Source organism: Gopherus evgoodei, chromosome 3 (assembly GCF_007399415.2).
Source record: "Gopherus evgoodei ecotype Sinaloan lineage chromosome 3, rGopEvg1_v1.p, whole genome shotgun sequence".
NCBI lineage: Eukaryota > Metazoa > Chordata > Testudines > Testudinidae > Gopherus > Gopherus evgoodei.
The window spans coordinates 54642306-54660350 of record NC_044324.1 but is presented as its reverse complement, the minus strand read 5'-3'; the positions used below and the strand labels follow the sequence as shown (position 1 = coordinate 54660350).

Below are 18045 nucleotides of genomic sequence, written 5' to 3'. Positions count from 1 at the left end.
CTTACTGGACATTTTGTGTTTTGTTGTATTAGTTTTCCAACAGATATCTGGGCAGTTAAAGACCCCCACTGCTACCAACTCTTATGTTTTCAGTATTTCTGTTATTTGTTCTAGAAATGCCTCATCCCCCACCTCTTCGTGATTTGGTTGTCAGTTGTAGACCGTCTTTCATGGCATCACTCCTATTTTCCCCTTTTATCTTTATCCAGAGACTGGGTGGAAAGTGTCCTTGTGGTGGGTGGTGCTTCCTGTCACTGGCCCTAGGGGAGGCAGATACTGCTGTGTGAGGGCTGTGGCCCCATTAAAGTTAGTTGGATTTTTAATATGTTAATTATTATGTGGTCTCACCTCATTCCTTCAGCTGCCTCTCATGTTGCAGTAGGTGGAATAAAAATGACAGCATCCATATGAGGTGTCATGTACAAGCTAACTTAGAATAATTAACTGCATGTCTTGTCTAAACCAATACAATTTCCATTTGGCACAAACCATATGGTGTGTAATATAGCATTAATCAGTGTCTATGTAAAGGGCCAATGGTGGCACTTGAGATCAGTCAAGTAATGTTACCGGCTGAAAGATTACACCAAAGAGGGAATAAGGAAGGCTGATGATAGCAGTGACAAGAGTAGCTCCTTCACAGGGCATTAAGTCAATACAGGAAGGAGCTTGATCTTCTGAACACTGTAATAGCTTACATCCATGCATTCTTGTGATCAGCTATTGGGTTTCATCACACTCTGGCACCTGAACAAAAGACACTCTACAAAAAGTTACATTGATTTCCCAAAGTGCTGTTTAGCAATATTACATAGTATTTCGATGAACTGTGATCCTCCTGTCAAAAGCATTCCAGGCTCCAGATTTTTTTCTCCTACTTGTGATTTCTTGTGACAGAAGAAATATCAGAGGAGAGCACATGAGATTTGCTGTGGCTATGGTTTTAAAGAATGTCCTTCCAAACAATGAAACACAAATTGCATTGAATTAGTGTGTATGTAGTAACGTAGGAGTTGCCAGACTGAATCAAACTCGAGGTCCATCTAATCCACTGTCCTGTCTCTAACAGTGGTTCAGAGGCAGATACAAGAAAGCGCCTAGTCCCTTTAGAAATTAAAGATTGGCTTAAACACTGAAGCATGAGGTTTAAACATCTCTTCCAAAAAGTCCGTTAGTTTCTCTTAGATGTTCCACAGATGTTCATATTAACTATTATAACACTGGTTATTGTTAGCCATATACATATTCATTCCCTTTTAAAATCTTGCTACATTTTTCATCTCAACAACATCCTGGAGCAATGAGTTCCAGTCTAATTATGCATTGCACAAAAAAGTATTTCCTTTTCTCAATTTTTGAATTTATCGTGTTTAATTTCATTGAATGGCTTCTTGTTCTTGAGTTGTAAGAGAGACTGGGAACCTCTGTTCTAACTTCTCTTAACTTTTTACTATTTTATACATTTTTATTATACCCCCTCTTATTCATCTCCTTGCTGAAATAAACAACCCCAGTTTTTCCAATCTCTTATGATGAGAGTTTTCCCGTGCTCTATTTGTTCGATTTTTCTGAACCCCTTCTCATTATACAATATCCTTTTTGAGATGAAACCAGTACAGCACAGTATTCTAGATGAGACCACCATATTGGTTTATATAATGGTATTATAATATTTTCTGTATTATTCTTCACCCCATTCCTTATGTATCCTCACATCTTGTTTGCTTCTTTGACTGTTGAACAGAAGTCATCACTGAGCTGTTCACAGTGATCCTCTAGTCCCTTTCCTGAACTGATACAGTTAATTTAGTACCCTGTAAGGTGTGCATATTAAATATTTAGATATTTCCCTGCAATGTGAATTACTTTATATTTATCAACATTAAACTTCATTTGCCACTGTGTTATCCATTCACCTTCCTCTGAATTTCAACACAATCCTCTCTGGTCTTGACTAACCTGAATAACTTTGTCATCTGCAAATTCTGCTACCTTACTGTTGGCATTGTATCACACACAAAAACAGACTGACTATCTGAATATTTAAGGGAATGTGGTACAATTTATGTGAGGGACAATATGAGCTGGAAGCCAGACCCCAACCTCCCATCCTACTAATGCTGTAAATGAGTTAATGTATAGGACTCTTTACAGGTTTTCTTACCTGTCTCTGGCTGTGAACATCTAAGTTTTGATTGGATAGCAGCCAGAGCACATTAGCATATAATATCTGATCATGGAATAGAGTACAGCTACTGAGACTGGTAAGTGGTTGAAGCCTGAGAGTTCTGCCCTCAAAGAATCTCTTCATTCAGATGACACTACCTCAGTTTCATCCACATAAGAAGTTAAGGAGGTAAGATATGACATAGAAGTCCTAACTGGTGGTTGATTAAAAGGATTGCTTTAAAAAAAAACAGAAGGATACAAACTTATTTGCCATAAAGCAAAACTTAGATTTTGTAAAGTTGATATAAACCAGTAAGAAGATAAACAAATAGCAATCAAAATATTTTGAAAGCCACCATGCAATTCAATTACTAAAAGTTTTGCAAGAACTTCAGTCCATACCAACACCTAATTGTACAAACATGGTTCTCTGCAACTGTCTTCTGTGCTGTATTAATCAGCCATCGTTTGTCATTCACTGGATTTTAAAGTAATATTTAATTATGTTTTTTCCTTTGGCAAGCCAATATAAAAGGAAAACGCTCCACTATAAATTGTTAATAATTAATTCTTATGAAGAAAGAAATTAAAAATCAATTTTCAAGCCGGTTCATTTTGAAAAGTAATTGAAGAAAGATTTGGACTGTCTTTCTGAATTATATAACAGGTCATTTAATATTCAAGGGTAATTTGTTTCATAAATTCAACACAGCTTTCCAGTGCAACTTCCATTTTAAATTGTCTGTTTTAATGTTACTGTCCCTGTCTGCCGCGGTGACTATATTAGCCCTCATGGTGTAATATGAGAGTATATGAAGACCTGATGTTTTCTATAGCCTTTTGTATGTTCTATGTAGTAAAGCAGCTTTTCTTGGAATAAGATCATTCTGATAACATCTTTTCTGGAACAAAAATGACTTAGTTGCCTAGTAAGAATTAAATTGCCAGTTCAGATCTCTAAGCAATTAATGTTAAATCCCAAGTGTCATGTTTAGTGTCTTTCTGCATGCATTTTGCTCTGAATATCTGATCACAGTATGCTGCAATTCCCTTATTGTTTTACCATTGATATGTTCTGATTTACTTATTGGGGAGTAATACTTTGAATATACTGTTTATGGTACCTTTCATCCATGGATCTCAACATGGTTTACAAATGTTCACTGAGCCTCATGAAGTATTATCAGACCAATTTCTTAGATGGGTAAACTGAGGCACCTCTCCAAGATCTTGTCACTTGCATAGCCAATAATAATAAAATAATGGCTCCCAGTTCCCTATTCCAGTTACTGGACAAAACTGCCCTAATACATTTGATGCTATATATGTTATATATTTGACCACTCAGCATGCTGCAGCTGATCCTTAGCTGGTGTAAATCAAAGTAACTCCACTGAAGATATGAAGCTATGACAGTTTCCACCGCTGAGGCTCCAGCTGATACTTTTCAGATTTACCTTCTCTCTTCAGAAATAATAATGATTTCATTCAAGAAAAAATAACTTTATGTGTGTGCACACTGCTGTTGTGGTGCTATGCTTAGCTGATACTGAAATTATGACTGGAAAGCATAAGGAAACACAATAATTTTTAACTAACATCACCAAATTTTCTTCTGTTTGCCTACTAGCTGAGATAGGAAAATGGATGAAGCCTGCCCAGTTCCATCCATTTTTGTAACTGATGGGCTCTCAGAGGTGCGTGCAATTTAGGAAATGGCTGAGAACCATTTCAATTTAAATGACATTATTAGGGTGACCAGACAGCAAGTGTGAAAAATCGGGATGGGGTGGGGGGCAATAGGTGCCTATATAAGACAAAGCCCAAAATATCGGGACTGTCCCTATAAAATCAGGACATCTGGTCACCTTAGATATGACAGAGTCACCTATTGCACGTTATCTTTGTAATGTACATTATGAGAAAATCCTGTTGTGTAACCAACAAGAAAAAAGAGGCCTTAGCAAGTGCTGAGCTTCCCAGTCATTTTGGCTCTGAAAATATAGGGCCTGATTCTGATCTCACTTACAAAGAGGTCTGGGCATGGAGTTATATGAACATAAATTTGGTCTGAAAGGAGAATGAACAAAACAAATCCGTCAATAAACTCATGGTGTGCTTTCAGTTAATAATGCCTCCCTAAGATCACATTCTATCTCTAAGCTATATTTCCATTGCTTTGTCTGCTTGCAAAACTTTTAATGGAACAAGTTTTTCTGGCAGAAGAACACTGATTTTTATCTTTAATGGGCAGCCTCTGTATCGTTTAGCTTCAGGAAACAGGTTCCTCATTGTAAACTGCCTGAGAGTGGTGACAGCTAGTTAACTTCAAAAGAAGGCAGTGCAGATTTGCTTGCTAAGTTTGGGAAGGAATTCAGAAATGCTGAAAGCTGCAGATGACATTATGGACCAGGAGGATTCTACTTCTCAAAGTGGAGAAATGACAAGCTGGGATATCAATGACATCAAACTGCCTCAGGTACATGCATTTGTTTTAGAAGGTATTTTAGAAGTTCAGCCATTACCTTCTGAAACATCCATATTTTATCATCTTTCCTTGTTTGCCACTTTCCCGGTATTCCTGGTGTAGATGGCAAAATGAGACATTTTGTTGAACAGCTAGAAAATTATTCAGTAAACCATTTAAGCATTCATACATTTATCCTTGAAATATACACCTGAAAGAGCTGTCTTGTGTTAGAACTAATAGTGATACTATAGTTTCACTAGTTTTCTAGTTCAATGGTTGGATGATGCAGCTATTCAATATTTTATTTTGTCATCTCTCTTGAATGTCTTATTTACTGCATATCATTCAAATGTGCTTTGAACACACAATTATTAATCTTCTCTTTGGTGTAGGACTATAATATGTGAGTGCTGCACAAACACTAGTGAATATTTTTAACAGCAGCACTGTGAGGTGAGTGGATGGTATTTTATCCCATTTACAGATGGTACCTGAGGCACAGAGATTAAGGTCAAAAGTGCCCAGTAACTTTAGGTGTCCAATTTGCGATACCTAGGACTTAATTTTTCGGAGTATTTTGCATTATACAGTATTTTATATTTTCAAGAAGCACAGCTGCCACTGCTTTCAGTTGCAGATGTGAGTTCTTAACACTTCTGCAAATCAGAGCCCAGATTTACGCTAGGTACCCAGAAACTTTGCAGCCTTAAAGTTCTTTTAATGTAGTTTTGTATGTGTGTAGTTTTCTAGGTGTTTTAAAAAAGCTAACTGAAAAATGGTGAAACTCCAGTAAGTGGCAACATCTTGACACTAATATGGGTCATCAGCATTGTTGGAACATTTAGACCCAAGCCCCTGCAACTTGAGCTACCAGAGTAACAGAGGACACGAGCTGGTTGTCATCCTGTATGTGGACCAGCTATTAGTAGGGCATGAGACACACACTTTGGCTGGAGGTATAAGAGATATTTGTTGACAGCAGATGATGGTGACCCCCAAACTCTTTATCCCAGTTCCAGTTTCCCTCTTCATGCTCCCCTTCTGAGTCCCAATCTTCCACTATATCAGCATCAAGTCTCAATCTCCCTTCCTGAGCTTCTCATCCCAATATCCACTAGGCTCCTTGTCCCAGTCTCCTTATCAAACCAAGCCAGTCCCTCACACACGCAACCCCAACTCCTCATCCAATCCGTCTCCCCACCTCGGCTCCCACTCACAATCTCCCTCCCCACCCAGGCTCCTTGTCTCAGTTCCCCTTCCACACCAAAGGCTCTTTGTCCAAATCTACTGCCATCACTGGCCCTTCTCCTGTAGGTCCGTCTCTAGTTCCATCTGCATTTGAATCAGGCGGATTCGACCTCCACACTGCCTAGGAGCCAGCAGATGGAGCACAGAGAACATAGAAGAAATGTCTCCCTGTCTCAGTTCCCAAGCCTGGAGCCACAGCAGCTCCCTGCAGCTGGAAGCAGTGATTTCTGGGAGAGTTTTTATCAGCCATTGGATTCCTGGGCTGGAACATGTGCAGTGCAGATTAAATCTTCAGGGAATTTAGCTGCCAAACTCTAACAAGTCTCTACTGAGCATGTGTGAACTGAGTAGAGTTGGCCATAACTCAGGATTTTCAGTTCTTAAAAAATTTCAGTATTTTGGAATTCGTTTTTTGTTCTGAACTGAATCAAAAACAATTATACCAAATTCTTTTTGCACCCACAAAGCCAGAAAAATTTCATCTTGGAAGCACTGAACCAAAATTAAATATGTGAAATTGACATTCTTGTCAGTTTCACTGCTGTTAGCACAGATAGCAGCAGAATGTCACTTTTATTCAGCAGCTATCTGGGCTCCCAGGGTCCGCTAGTCCAGGGCAGCACCACCATGTAGATGTCAGCATCAAGTCTCAATCTCCCTTCCTGAGCTTCTCATGTAGCTTGTCACAGTGCTGAGGACCCCAGGGCTTCCAGATTCCTGGGCCAGCTGACTCCCTGGCTACCTACTCGGGTGTCTGATAGACCAGGGAGCCAGCTGGCCTGGGAATCTGGAAACTGTGCACACCTCCCCCCCCCACCCCTAGCGGGAAGCTGTCTGCAATGAAAGAGCTGCCCGGTGGCAGCCATGAACACTGGAAGCCGGACGCAGGACTTTCAGGTACCCAATTCTGCAGCAGGCAGCCTGGAAGACCTGAGAGCTTGTCTATACAATATATGGTTCACAAAAAGCTGGGGTATAAATCCACTCCACATGAGCCTGCGGCACACTAAGTGTCCATGTGAACCCTGCTACTGCACACTAAAAGTTCTGTAGTGAGCTTTGACCTACCCAACTTTGAAACAGGAGTAGATTAACTTACTCTGAGTGGGGGTTCACAGGGCTTCCAGACTCTGAATCTGCTAGCTGAGCTGTCTCTAGAGTCAAGGCAACTTGAAGCCTGCCATGATGGGGTTGTCCTAGAGCCCGAGCTGGAGCTCAAGCTTGCAGAGTTCTATAATTCCTGCTCCAAGGCAGAGAGATGGGCAGTGCTGCTGCAAATGAGGGGAGCATAGCAGCCCTGAGAGCTCCAGCTGGGGGTGCTAGGCTCAGGGCTCCTGAGCTTTTGTGCTTGGGGTTTCTGGAGCTGTCAAGCTCTCTGTGGAAAGGGGAGTCTGGAAACCCTGCAATTACCAGCACAGGGCAGTCTGCATGGTGGGGCTGCCCCACAACATGGGCTCCCCAGCAGCCATCCAGGAAATCAAGTTTGAAGTAAAGTTTCATCAAATCTGCAATAGATTCAGTGAAACATTTTGCCCTGCTGAGCTGATACTTTCTGATTAAACTCAGATTTGTCAGAAAATTACTGGCCAGCTCTAAAATCAAGATTTTCTCAAAGGAACAGAACTTGTCAGACTTGGGTAGTTTTTCACAGGGATGGCAAAGGAATAGGCCTGATGCTAGTCTCTCTCAATAGATCTCCCGGCCAGTGCAAATTAGCAAGGTGCTTCTGTACTGCTTTTGTGGATCTCAGTCTCCTTTGACCTTTTCTCCTTTCTTTGCTTTCATTACGCTCAAGAAAAAAAATCCCAGTGCTTTGCTGAGACTTGTTCATGTTGTCACCAAACTATTTCCCATTAAGGCATCAGAGTGTTGTTTGGTTCTTTATAAACTATTTACATTTTCTTCTTTTACTAACTGTAGCCATTGTGTGGATGTCTGGTGGCCCCTTGCTAAAATGTCATTCTGTTTGTGTAGTTTTATATTTGTTGGTTACAATATAGATTTTGGCTCAATCTCTAATAGAAAAATAAGGTCTGACTGAAATGCTGTATTGGAGGGGCTAACCCAAACCAAATGCTTGTCTCCACTTCCAAACTTTGCAGCACAGACCCATCTAGTAATGGTGAAATAAGCCATGGAGCATACAAGAAATTAACCAGCTAACAACTGCTAAGCTTGATGGCTGTGTAGGGTACTTCATTTAAAGTAGGTAGCTTAAAGTCACTTGGCATCTCACCTTCCACTCCTGAGGCTGCTCTGCACCTGGCTGGGCCCTGGAATGAGTTAGAGCAGCCTGAAGGCCAAAGGGCTGTTCTGGCAGCTGGTCAGATCATTGGAGCAAAGGGGAACTGAAGCCACAGTCCCTTTCCCCAGCCATCCCCCAAGCCTATACTGAAGGAATCCTCCTGTTACTGGCTAGTCTGGATTTAGGCCTGTTACACACTGTCAGAGTGACAAGGATCTAGCCTATTGTCTTCATATTGAGAAACTACTTTCTTTCCTTGGCTAAAATGTGGCATTCTTTGGGTTCTTAACAGGATGTGAAACAAACAGATTGGTTTCAGGAATGGCCAGATTCCTATGTAAAGCATATCTATAGCTCGGATGATAAAAATGCTCAGAGGCACCTGAGTAGCTGGGCAATGAGAAACACCAATAACCACAACTCGCGCATCTTAAAAAAGTCTTGCCTTGGAGTAGTGGTCTGCAGCAATGACTGCTCAGCCGCAGATGGGAGGAAGATCTATCTGAGACCAGCCATATGTGATAAAGCCAGGCAAAAGCAGCAAAGTAAGTATGGCTATGTGGAAATGGCAACACCTGCCCTGGTTCTGTTATTAATTCCCTAGTTAATAAATTATTATAATATCATAGACATTAGAGATGGAAAAGACTAACTGCATCATCCAGTCTTTCCCACTGCCATTACAACAGTATTCCCTATTATTTAATACAACTTGCATATTTCAGAAGAATTCTAATGAATATTGATTCCTTTTTATTTTTACTAATTTGGCGTCTCAAAACTTTCTTTTGCAGCCTGGATAGTCTTAAAAGTCAGCATATACTGTCTATTTTGCTTTAGCTAAGGCTTGATATCCAGCTTGGTACAGATGAATTCCTAGTATACTAATCTGCACAGGAACCTCACTTAAAGGTGAGGAAATATTTTTACTTAAAGGTGACCTCCAAAGGGAAAAAATGAGTTGATTTTTTTATGATGCAGAAAAAATATTTTTCTAAAGAAAAGTATTTGTTTTTTTTACTTGTGTCTGTGTTAGATTTTCAGCCTGTCTATGCTAGAAGACTATGATGAATGGAAAATTACTGAAAAAGTGACAACACAAAAACTAAGCAATCTAAACTTGAGTAATTGAGAAGGGAAGAGATTTTTAGCTAGACTTGTTAAAATTCTTTTTGATTGTTTGGTTTTGTTAATGGTGACTAATGAACATTTTGGATAAAGGAAGATTTTGTTAAAGACTTCAGTTAAAGTTAGACTTGGAAGGATTAAATTTTATTGGTAAATGTCAGCAAGCATTGATTTCACAGTGCACAAGTTAATTGACAAAAAAAATCCTTCAATAATAATCAAAACTTACAGATAGGCAAAGAAAGAAAAATGCTGGTTGAGAACTTATTAGAGTTTGGTTTAAGGATATTTACTTAGCATATTGTTATATGTGATGTTATCCCCCTGATAATTTTGCACGACTGTGAAAATTTAAATCTATAAAAAAAAATTAAATGCTTAAACAAACATTTATATTATCCATTGACAATTTTTAAAAAAAAATCAAATTCTGCCAAATCTAGTTGAAGTGTTGGAGCCCATAATAAACATCCCTGAGCTCTCTTGAACCAAGGAAGATCAGACTTGAAATTCCTGATATTTCAAGATAGAGCTGGTTGAAATTTGGCATTTCCATTCCTCAGGAAATTCTGGCATTTCAAAATTTCCTTTCATCCCAAATCCCAATGAAAAGTCAACATTTCTAAATTTCCCACAAAATAGAATTGCCAAAATAATTGATTACAGAACTATCTAAATGACCTGATCAAAACTTTTTGTTTTGATAAGGTTGAAGTATTGTATTAGTTGAAATGATAAAGTTGAAACAAGGCACTTGAATGCATAGTCAACCTGTGGAACTTGTTGCCAGGGGATGTTGTGAAGGCCAAACTATAACAGGGTTCCAAAAAAAACCAAGATAAGTTCATGGAGGTCTATCAATGGCTATTAGTCAGGATGGTCAGGGATGCTCTGAATGTCCCCCTGCTCCGAATGTCCCTGGCTCTGTTTGCAAGAATCTGGGAGTGGACAAGAGGCAATGGATCAATTGATAATTGCCTGTTCTGTTCATTCTGAAGTGCCTGGCATTGGCCACTGTTGGAAGACAGGATACTGGGCTAGATGGACCATTGATCTGACCGAGTGTGGTGGTTCTTATGTTCATATGATAATTTTTCATTGAACCTTTTGATGAAATTGGTGCAGTTTGGCAAAATGCTTTTTGTATTGAATCAGTATTTTCCAGTGGAAAACATCTATCAAAATTTTTTTAACCAGGCCTACTTCTAAGTTGAAAAAGAATCAGAAAACCAAAACCCTCATTGCCCAGCCTTTCAGTTCTTTTTTTATACTTCAATGAAAAACCAAACTAAGTACAAAAAAAATACAATTTTTAAAAATATACTTTGCAGGTCACCTTGAACTATAAAACAGGAGGAAGGTCATTGCCAGTATTTGATTGTCTATATGTATGAAAGGGTTTTTTGCACAGTTCTACTCAATGCATCTTCTGAGCACACAAGCACCATAAGGTAACAATCCACTGCAAATGAATCCAATCTGTGAGAATGGTTCATCTGACTGCTAAATCTCCTGCACAGATACAAATGTATCCTCCTACCCTTGTTACAGGGAAATGCTGTCCAAACTGCAGTGGACCGTTAAAGCTTATTTCCTGTCGAGGCCATGGTGGGTACCCTGTCACCAACTTCTGGAGGCATGAAGGGCCATTCATATTTTTTCAGGTTGGTGTAAAACAGTTTTATCCAGACCAATTAAAAAAGGTATTGAGGTCCAATTAACTAAAGACATTTATTTGTTCTACCTAATAAGAATCCTATATTATCATTATTTTGTACTGCATCATACCCGTGCGGGCAAGTCTACACTGCAACTGGGAGTATGCTTCCCAGCCCAGGTAGACAGACATGGCCTAGATCTGCTTGAGCTAGTGCACTAAAAATAACAGTGTAGATGTTGGGACACAGGTGGCAGCACAGCCTAGCCACTCGAGTATGGGCCAGGGGCGGGGGGTGTTGTGTGTCAGGCGGGCTTGTACTGAACATCCACACTGCTATTTTTAGCATGCTAGCTAGAGCAGGGAGAGAGATGCTCTCCCAGCTGCAGTGCAGACATAGTCTAAAAGACTAAGACAAAGCCCTGACCCTTACAGCTTCAGAAATGCTATTTTGCTGTTACGTCCTTCCCAGAATGCACCATCCAGGAATAAGGATTTCTTAGAGCAGAAAGAAGTCATACCTAAGCATGTGTCTGCGGTAGCCCATCATATACACACTATACTTTTTTAGCATTTAGTACCAATTGCTCAAACAGTTAGATAATGGGCCAGATCTTTTTTTAAAGCTTTACTGTGACCCTTTGAGAAATTTGGAAGGGGGGTTGTTTTGGTTTTTTTGTAAGTACTTATACTTCCATTACCATCATTTTTGAGCACCTCAGAATGTTTAACATATTTTTCCTGACAACATTATCCTGCGCGGCAAGATAGTGCTATTATCCACATTTTAAAGATGGGGAACTGAGGCACAAAGAAGCTAAATGACTTGCCTAAAGTCACAGAGGAAATCTGGGGCAGAATACGGAATTGAACCCATGTCTCTTAAGTCCAAGGCTAAATTCTGGACTATCCTTCCTCTCCTCCAGGTCTTTGCACCTGCTGGGGACCTGGCCAAACATATTTCGTTTTAATAACATATTGTATTTACAAACATGCTTATATCAAGTTAATTCTCAAAGAAATAGAGATGGAAATTAATTTTCTGATTAAGCATACCATCTATCTATCTATCTATCTATATACACATACACACACACAGATTCTCAGTTTTGAAAGATGTGTGCGTTCCTTAAAGAAGCAACAAAGAGTCCTGTGGCACCTTATAGACTAACAGATGTATTGGAGCTTAAGCTTTCGTGGGTGAACACCCACTTTGTCAGATGCATGTCATTCATTAAAGAACTAATGGAACTGGCTTCTCACACATACTACAGAGAGAGAAGCTTCCTCACACAGCTTAGTTCTGACTGGCAGCAACCCTGCAAGTCCGGGCTCTGTTGAGAAGAGCCCTAGCTGTAAATGTTGTGCAATGGTTTTGTGATTTCTGCAAATGTCCATCATCAGCAGACCATCCTATTCTGTTTTGCTGAGTTGAATACACCATGTGAGGTGAAAGGCTCTAACCCACTGGGCCACGCAGCCCCTACCTGGATTTTAAATATGTACCGTAAATGCTGAACTCCTAAAGTTACTGCTTGGGCTCTGATTTAACTTGAACTTAACCTATTCCTTTCTAAAGTCTAAGGGGGCCCATGATCACCCCAGGCCAGAAACAAAACTAGAAGCGGAAGCAAGAAGATCAATACAAAAAGCACAGACAGCTGTTTCTCCCACCTCTCCAAGACTAAAAAGATGCCGGGAGGTTGAGGTAACTTTTATTATTAATATACAAAACACAGACGGCTCAACAGTCTCTTGTCCTATGTGCCATGCTGCTCAGGTTACCTGGACCTTGGGTGTGGGAGTCAGCAACCTTGGCATGCCTACCACTGAATAAAAATTATGGCCAGATTCTCCCCTCCCTTAGAAAAGCCCACAGGAGAGAAGACATCTGTCATTGCAGCTTTCCCCTCATAACTCTCCCCTCAGACTGTTGTGGGGACTTTCACCCTGCAGAATGAGCTGGGGTTTTATCAAAATAACCTGCAAATCCCCATGATGTGTAGATATCAAGGATCCACTAGAAGCATAGGATTATCCATGTGTAGGCTCTGCAGTAGCTTCCACCCACCACCACCTCCATCTAGCTGCCATGATACTCCAAATGGGACTTGTACTGCCAAGACATCCCACTTGCTATGTAGGTCCTACCACTGATGTTGAGGGGCCATCACAGAAAAGTTAATGCCGCCTTAGCTTGAGTTCAGTTTCTATGAATTCCGGGGTTGGTGAGGGATAATGTGCATCCTTCATGCTTAGTCCTTTCTGGCCCCCTTCCCACATGAGCATTTCTAGACCCATGGAGAGTTCTCTGCAGAGCCAAGAGGAGGATGATACAGAGATGGCTTCTCCCTGTCCTGACTGTGTGCAAAGGGTGAGAATCACACACACGGTGGGCAGCATGTGCATGCACAGGTCTCATGACTGTAATCCAGCCCTGTGTAAGGAAATCAGGTTGGTCAGCAGAGCTATCCCGGGTGTGAATTATCAGCATTCTTTGAGAGAGGTCACAAGTACTCAGCTGCATCTGCCGTTTGGTGGATGGAAGACAGTGATACTTATCACAGGTTGGTGCGCTTGACATTGAGGCTTCTTCTGGCTGCTGAAGGAAGGTATTAATAATTTTCAGAGGGGGGTAACTACCCACCGATCTCTCAGTTCTGTATGAATGTGTGGGGAATCAGAGAATCCTTGAAGCTCCAAGGAATGAGTCAAAGATAGAACAGCGGAGGTTAAACCAACCAGAATGAAACAACGAAGACCTAAATGACTTTTAGTGAAAATATGCTGGGAGGGTGTGAGAAAGTGGCGCTCAAGAGTGACTCTCTGTGGGAGATACTGACTTCTCAGGAAACGGAGCGAATATATGATGCATTGATATGGCAGCTAATGTCTGATACAAGAACAAGGGGTCAGAACTTTTGAAAAAGCCAATGAGTCAACAGCTGTTCTCATATGGTTTCAAGTCTGTCCTTATTTGCACAGGTGCAGTTCTTCCCCCATGTAACAAGATTGGGTCCCATTTGCCATTTTTCCTGTGTCCTGATCCTGATATTCTAATTCAGGCAAAACTCCCATTGTCCACTTCTCAACTCTTCTCCCATTAAAGTCAATGAGAGTTTGCGCCCAAGACTCCATAAATACATGTTGTTTGGGATAGATCCTCAGCTGGTGTAAATCAGTATAACTGCTCCAATCATAATTTGGCTCCGTTTCTCTTAAGCTCATTTGTTTCTCTGCTTTTTCTTTCCCTGAAATCATGATCCCTTGTTACAGACTGATAATTCCCACAAGTAGTTGTGAGGTCACAGAAGATTTTGACTTCAGATGAAGAATAATTTGCTGAAGCAGAAAAAACTCTCAAATAATAGGTCTTACTATATCATGCCTGGAAGCTGAACTATAGAAAATATATGATCTAGAAATAGAATAATTTTCAATAGAATGTTTTCAAACTTTTCCATATGGCATCAACTGGTCTTTAACTAAGGCAGGGCTGGGCCCTAAAGAATGTACAGTCAGTGGAATTTCTTCATACAGATAGTTCAAGAATACGTGAAGGGAGTTTTACTGCGGTTGAGTCCATCAAGTCATAAAGTTGCAATAATGAAAAGGATGCAAAAGTAAAATGACAAAGAACAGAGGACTGTAAGCACTAATCATTAAATGTACACAAAAAGAAGGTGTTCTGCAAGGAATTAAACCTTGTAAAATTATAATCCAATAATTAGAGTATTTAAAGAGATTGCAAAATACCCAGAAAGTATTCTTAGCAGAATACTTCCAGTGTGCTGTGCCTTCACTGAATGAAACTGACATTTATGAAGCTCTGAATTTTAAAGAAATAAAAATGTCAACTAAAATAGGGGAAATACTTTAAAAATGTCTGAAGAATCATATTTATTGGGATGAAAAAAAAATCAACTTAAAATGTAACAACCATTTTAAGAAACATCGTATCCAATTGCAGCAAGCTCCACAGAAATAAGTAAATTATCATTTGTGATAGTAAATGTATTGAAACTGCAATTTCATTAATAAGTATTATTTAGATATACTCTAGTATTCAATTCAAGGTATATTTTCTAGTAAGCATTTGGAAGGACTTTGGAGGCTGAACTATGCTATACTTACAAGGCTCCCCATCAGCATAGCATCTCAGCACTCCACCTTTAATATATTTATTTTCACAGCCCCCCATGTAGTACTATTATCTCCATTTTACAGACAGGGCAGAGTGATTATGTGACTTGCCCAAGGTTACCAGGAAGTCTGTGTCAGAGAAGAGAACCCAAGTCTTAAAAGTCCAGGCTAGCATCCTAAAACTAGAAGAAAGATGGCCCTTTCTCTGAACTTTGACTTTCATTTGCTGTTTATCATTTGGGGCCCCAACTGTGCTCCTCTATTATGAAGAAACAGACATGTTCAAAGGAAGAGACACCAGACTTGGATGGGTTTCTTTCCATTTTAAATTTCTCTTATACTGTACCATCGGCCTACTAAGATTCACCATTACGATGCACGATATTAACATAATGCAAGGAGAGAAGAAATATAAACTCAGATACCTTTGGTACTCTGACTAGATCTGTTTTATTGTTTACATTAAGAGTATTAATTGGTCTGCGTTAGTTATAAGGGTTTCTTTTTCTTTTTTGTTTGTTTTGTTGAGTTAATTATTAAATTTTATTTTTCTTTCTTAAGTCCCTGACAGGTGAGATGCAAAGTCAAGAAGCTTGGCCTTTACTTCTTTCCAATCAGGAAAACTACATATCACCCTGTAGTTTTAATGGACATTTACTAGACAAAAACCCTCAAGAGCAAATAAATAGTTGTCTGTCTCTTGCCAAAAACTGTGGTTTTGGAAGATCCCCTTACCTAACAGAACACTCTCAGGACATAGGATCTGACAAATACTATGAGAAGTGCAAAGAAATTGGCAGCAGGGAGCATGACAGTAGAGACCTGTCTGGACCTTCTGTGTGCAATATGTATGCTGACTATAGAAAGCCACAACCCTGGAATAAGAACACTACCCTAGAAAGGAATCCATGTACTGACAAGTGTTGCAATGGCTCTACTTTATCTTTGGCTGATCTGCATTGTGAAATCGTTTCTCCACAAAACTGTATGGACTCCAGTATCCAACATGTTCCCAATATACCACCTACAACAAAGGCTGGCTACCAACCTTCCAGGCCTAACCCAGGCCTGTCTGGAGATGATTTTTATGAAGGGAAATTGCATGTGAATTACAACAGCAGCTACATCCCTTCCTCTTTCTACCATCTCTCTTCGGAGGATCCCTACCTCATTATGAATTCTGCACATCACCATCAACAGCCTTCACCACTCACGAAAGGAAACGAATGGGACTTTGAAGAAGAAAGAAAATACACCAATCTGGATTACTGCAACAGTGAAATGATTTTTAGTCTCTATCCTTTACGATGATCATGTTTATTATTTCCCCTCTTCCCTGCACCTGTAAAAGTGGGCCTGATTTTCTGCTCTGTGTAACGTGGATGTAAAATGCTGCCTTTCTGATTAGGCAGCCCTCCAGCCCTCACTCTACATAGGCACAGAAGACTGTGCAGGGGGTAGATAAGCAGGCTTAGGGAGCACAGCCACCCTTCACCTCCCTGCAGGCCTCTCATCTCCCCTGTGCAGCAGGACAGGGGAGCCATAATCAATTCCAGTTCATTTTATCCCCTACATCATTCCCTGGGGTGTATCTACTCCCTGTCTGTGGACATGTCCATTCATGGAGCATCACTGATATCTCCTGTCACTCTTGAATTGTTCTTAACATTAGCCATTTTATGTTTGCAAAACTTGCCCTACTTTTAGTTTAAGGCTGCAACAGTCCTTGAATACGTATGTCCCTTATTCCACTCCACATTCAAATTATGCAAACTTGATTTTAATGAGAGCTATCAGAGGGCACCACTCATGAAAAATCAAGCCAAATATGTAGGTGCCTAAATATGGGTTTTGCTGCTTACCTTTAGGTGACCAACTTTGAAAATGTTGGCAGATTTCTTTAAACTTCCCTTGGAGCATGTCTCTTTTTGGTAGCTATATAATCTCTGTCGCTCTTTGGATTCTGTTTCATTGTTCTCCATTCCACAGCAAAGTGTACAGTATTTCAAAGCTCTGGACTAAGTCGGAACTTAGCAGTGATCACTAGAAGAGACTGCTCTGGACCCAGATACTCTGAGGAAGTTCAGATCTAGATCTACATTTCATGGCTGGCTCCTATTAATATAATGGGCTGAACCAAAACCCTGGATCCAAACACCCTTGGGCTTTGGGATCCAGATCCAAACTTTGTAGTTTGAGCTCATTTCTACTCTCTAGTCTTCCAAGCAATGCCCTGACAATATGTTATGATGTGAGATGCCATAAAGTTTTTATTGGTACTAGCCTGGGTCAAGAATATTACAAAATAAGTGGCAGTAAACATGTTATAGTACTCCACACCATGAAATACTTGGTGTCTGTCAAACAGGGTCAGTCTAATCATTTGTCTTTTGTTTGCATGTTTCCTTTCATTAGAGTCTCTCTGCCTTTTCTACTTTGAGGTACTTTAGTTGCTATGGAAATGATACCATCAGCAGTAAGGGTGGAGTTTAGTGACATTTACAAGAGCAGGATAAAGTATATTTATAGAATGTTTCAAAATGTATATTGCAGTTTGTGAAATATAAGGGTCTGAAGCAGCTTTCATGACCAGGTATGTTGTACAAATCTAATATATATCCCAGTCTGGTAGTCATCTTTTTAGGTGTTGGCTAATTCAGCAACCTCCCTACTTAGTCTGTCAACCATTATCGCTCCAACATATAATTTGGCACCTTTTATTTTTATTATTCATCAAATCTATCTGAAGATTTCTATGCTAAGTTTTATTAATGACAATAGCCACATTTATATTCAATAAGATAAAAATATTTAAGACGGGTTATAAACCCTCCTGCTTTAGGACATAAGCCAACAAGTAATTGATGAGGGTGAGGGAGGCGCTCTCTTTTGAGCTGGTTATTCTATAACTGTTTCTGCTGGGAATCTTCTTCAAAAGCTTCTTGTGCAGGTCCTTGCCAGAGACAGAATCCTGGGCTAAAACAA

At 40.0% G+C, this 18045-nt stretch overlaps 1 protein-coding gene across 1 annotated transcript; it reads left to right on the top strand.

Annotated features, from left to right (window-relative positions):
* The first annotated feature begins 4549 nt into the window (after window positions 1-4549).
* Window positions 4550-16371, top strand: GCM1 (glial cells missing transcription factor 1). Its single transcript, XM_030554206.1, has 5 exons — window positions 4550-4648; window positions 8425-8677; window positions 10812-10924; window positions 12497-12625; window positions 15622-16371. Exons 1-5 carry the CDS (start codon window positions 4550-4552, stop codon window positions 16369-16371), a joined length of 1344 nt encoding a protein of 447 aa, XP_030410066.1.
* The last annotated feature ends 1674 nt before the right edge of the window (window positions 16372-18045 follow it).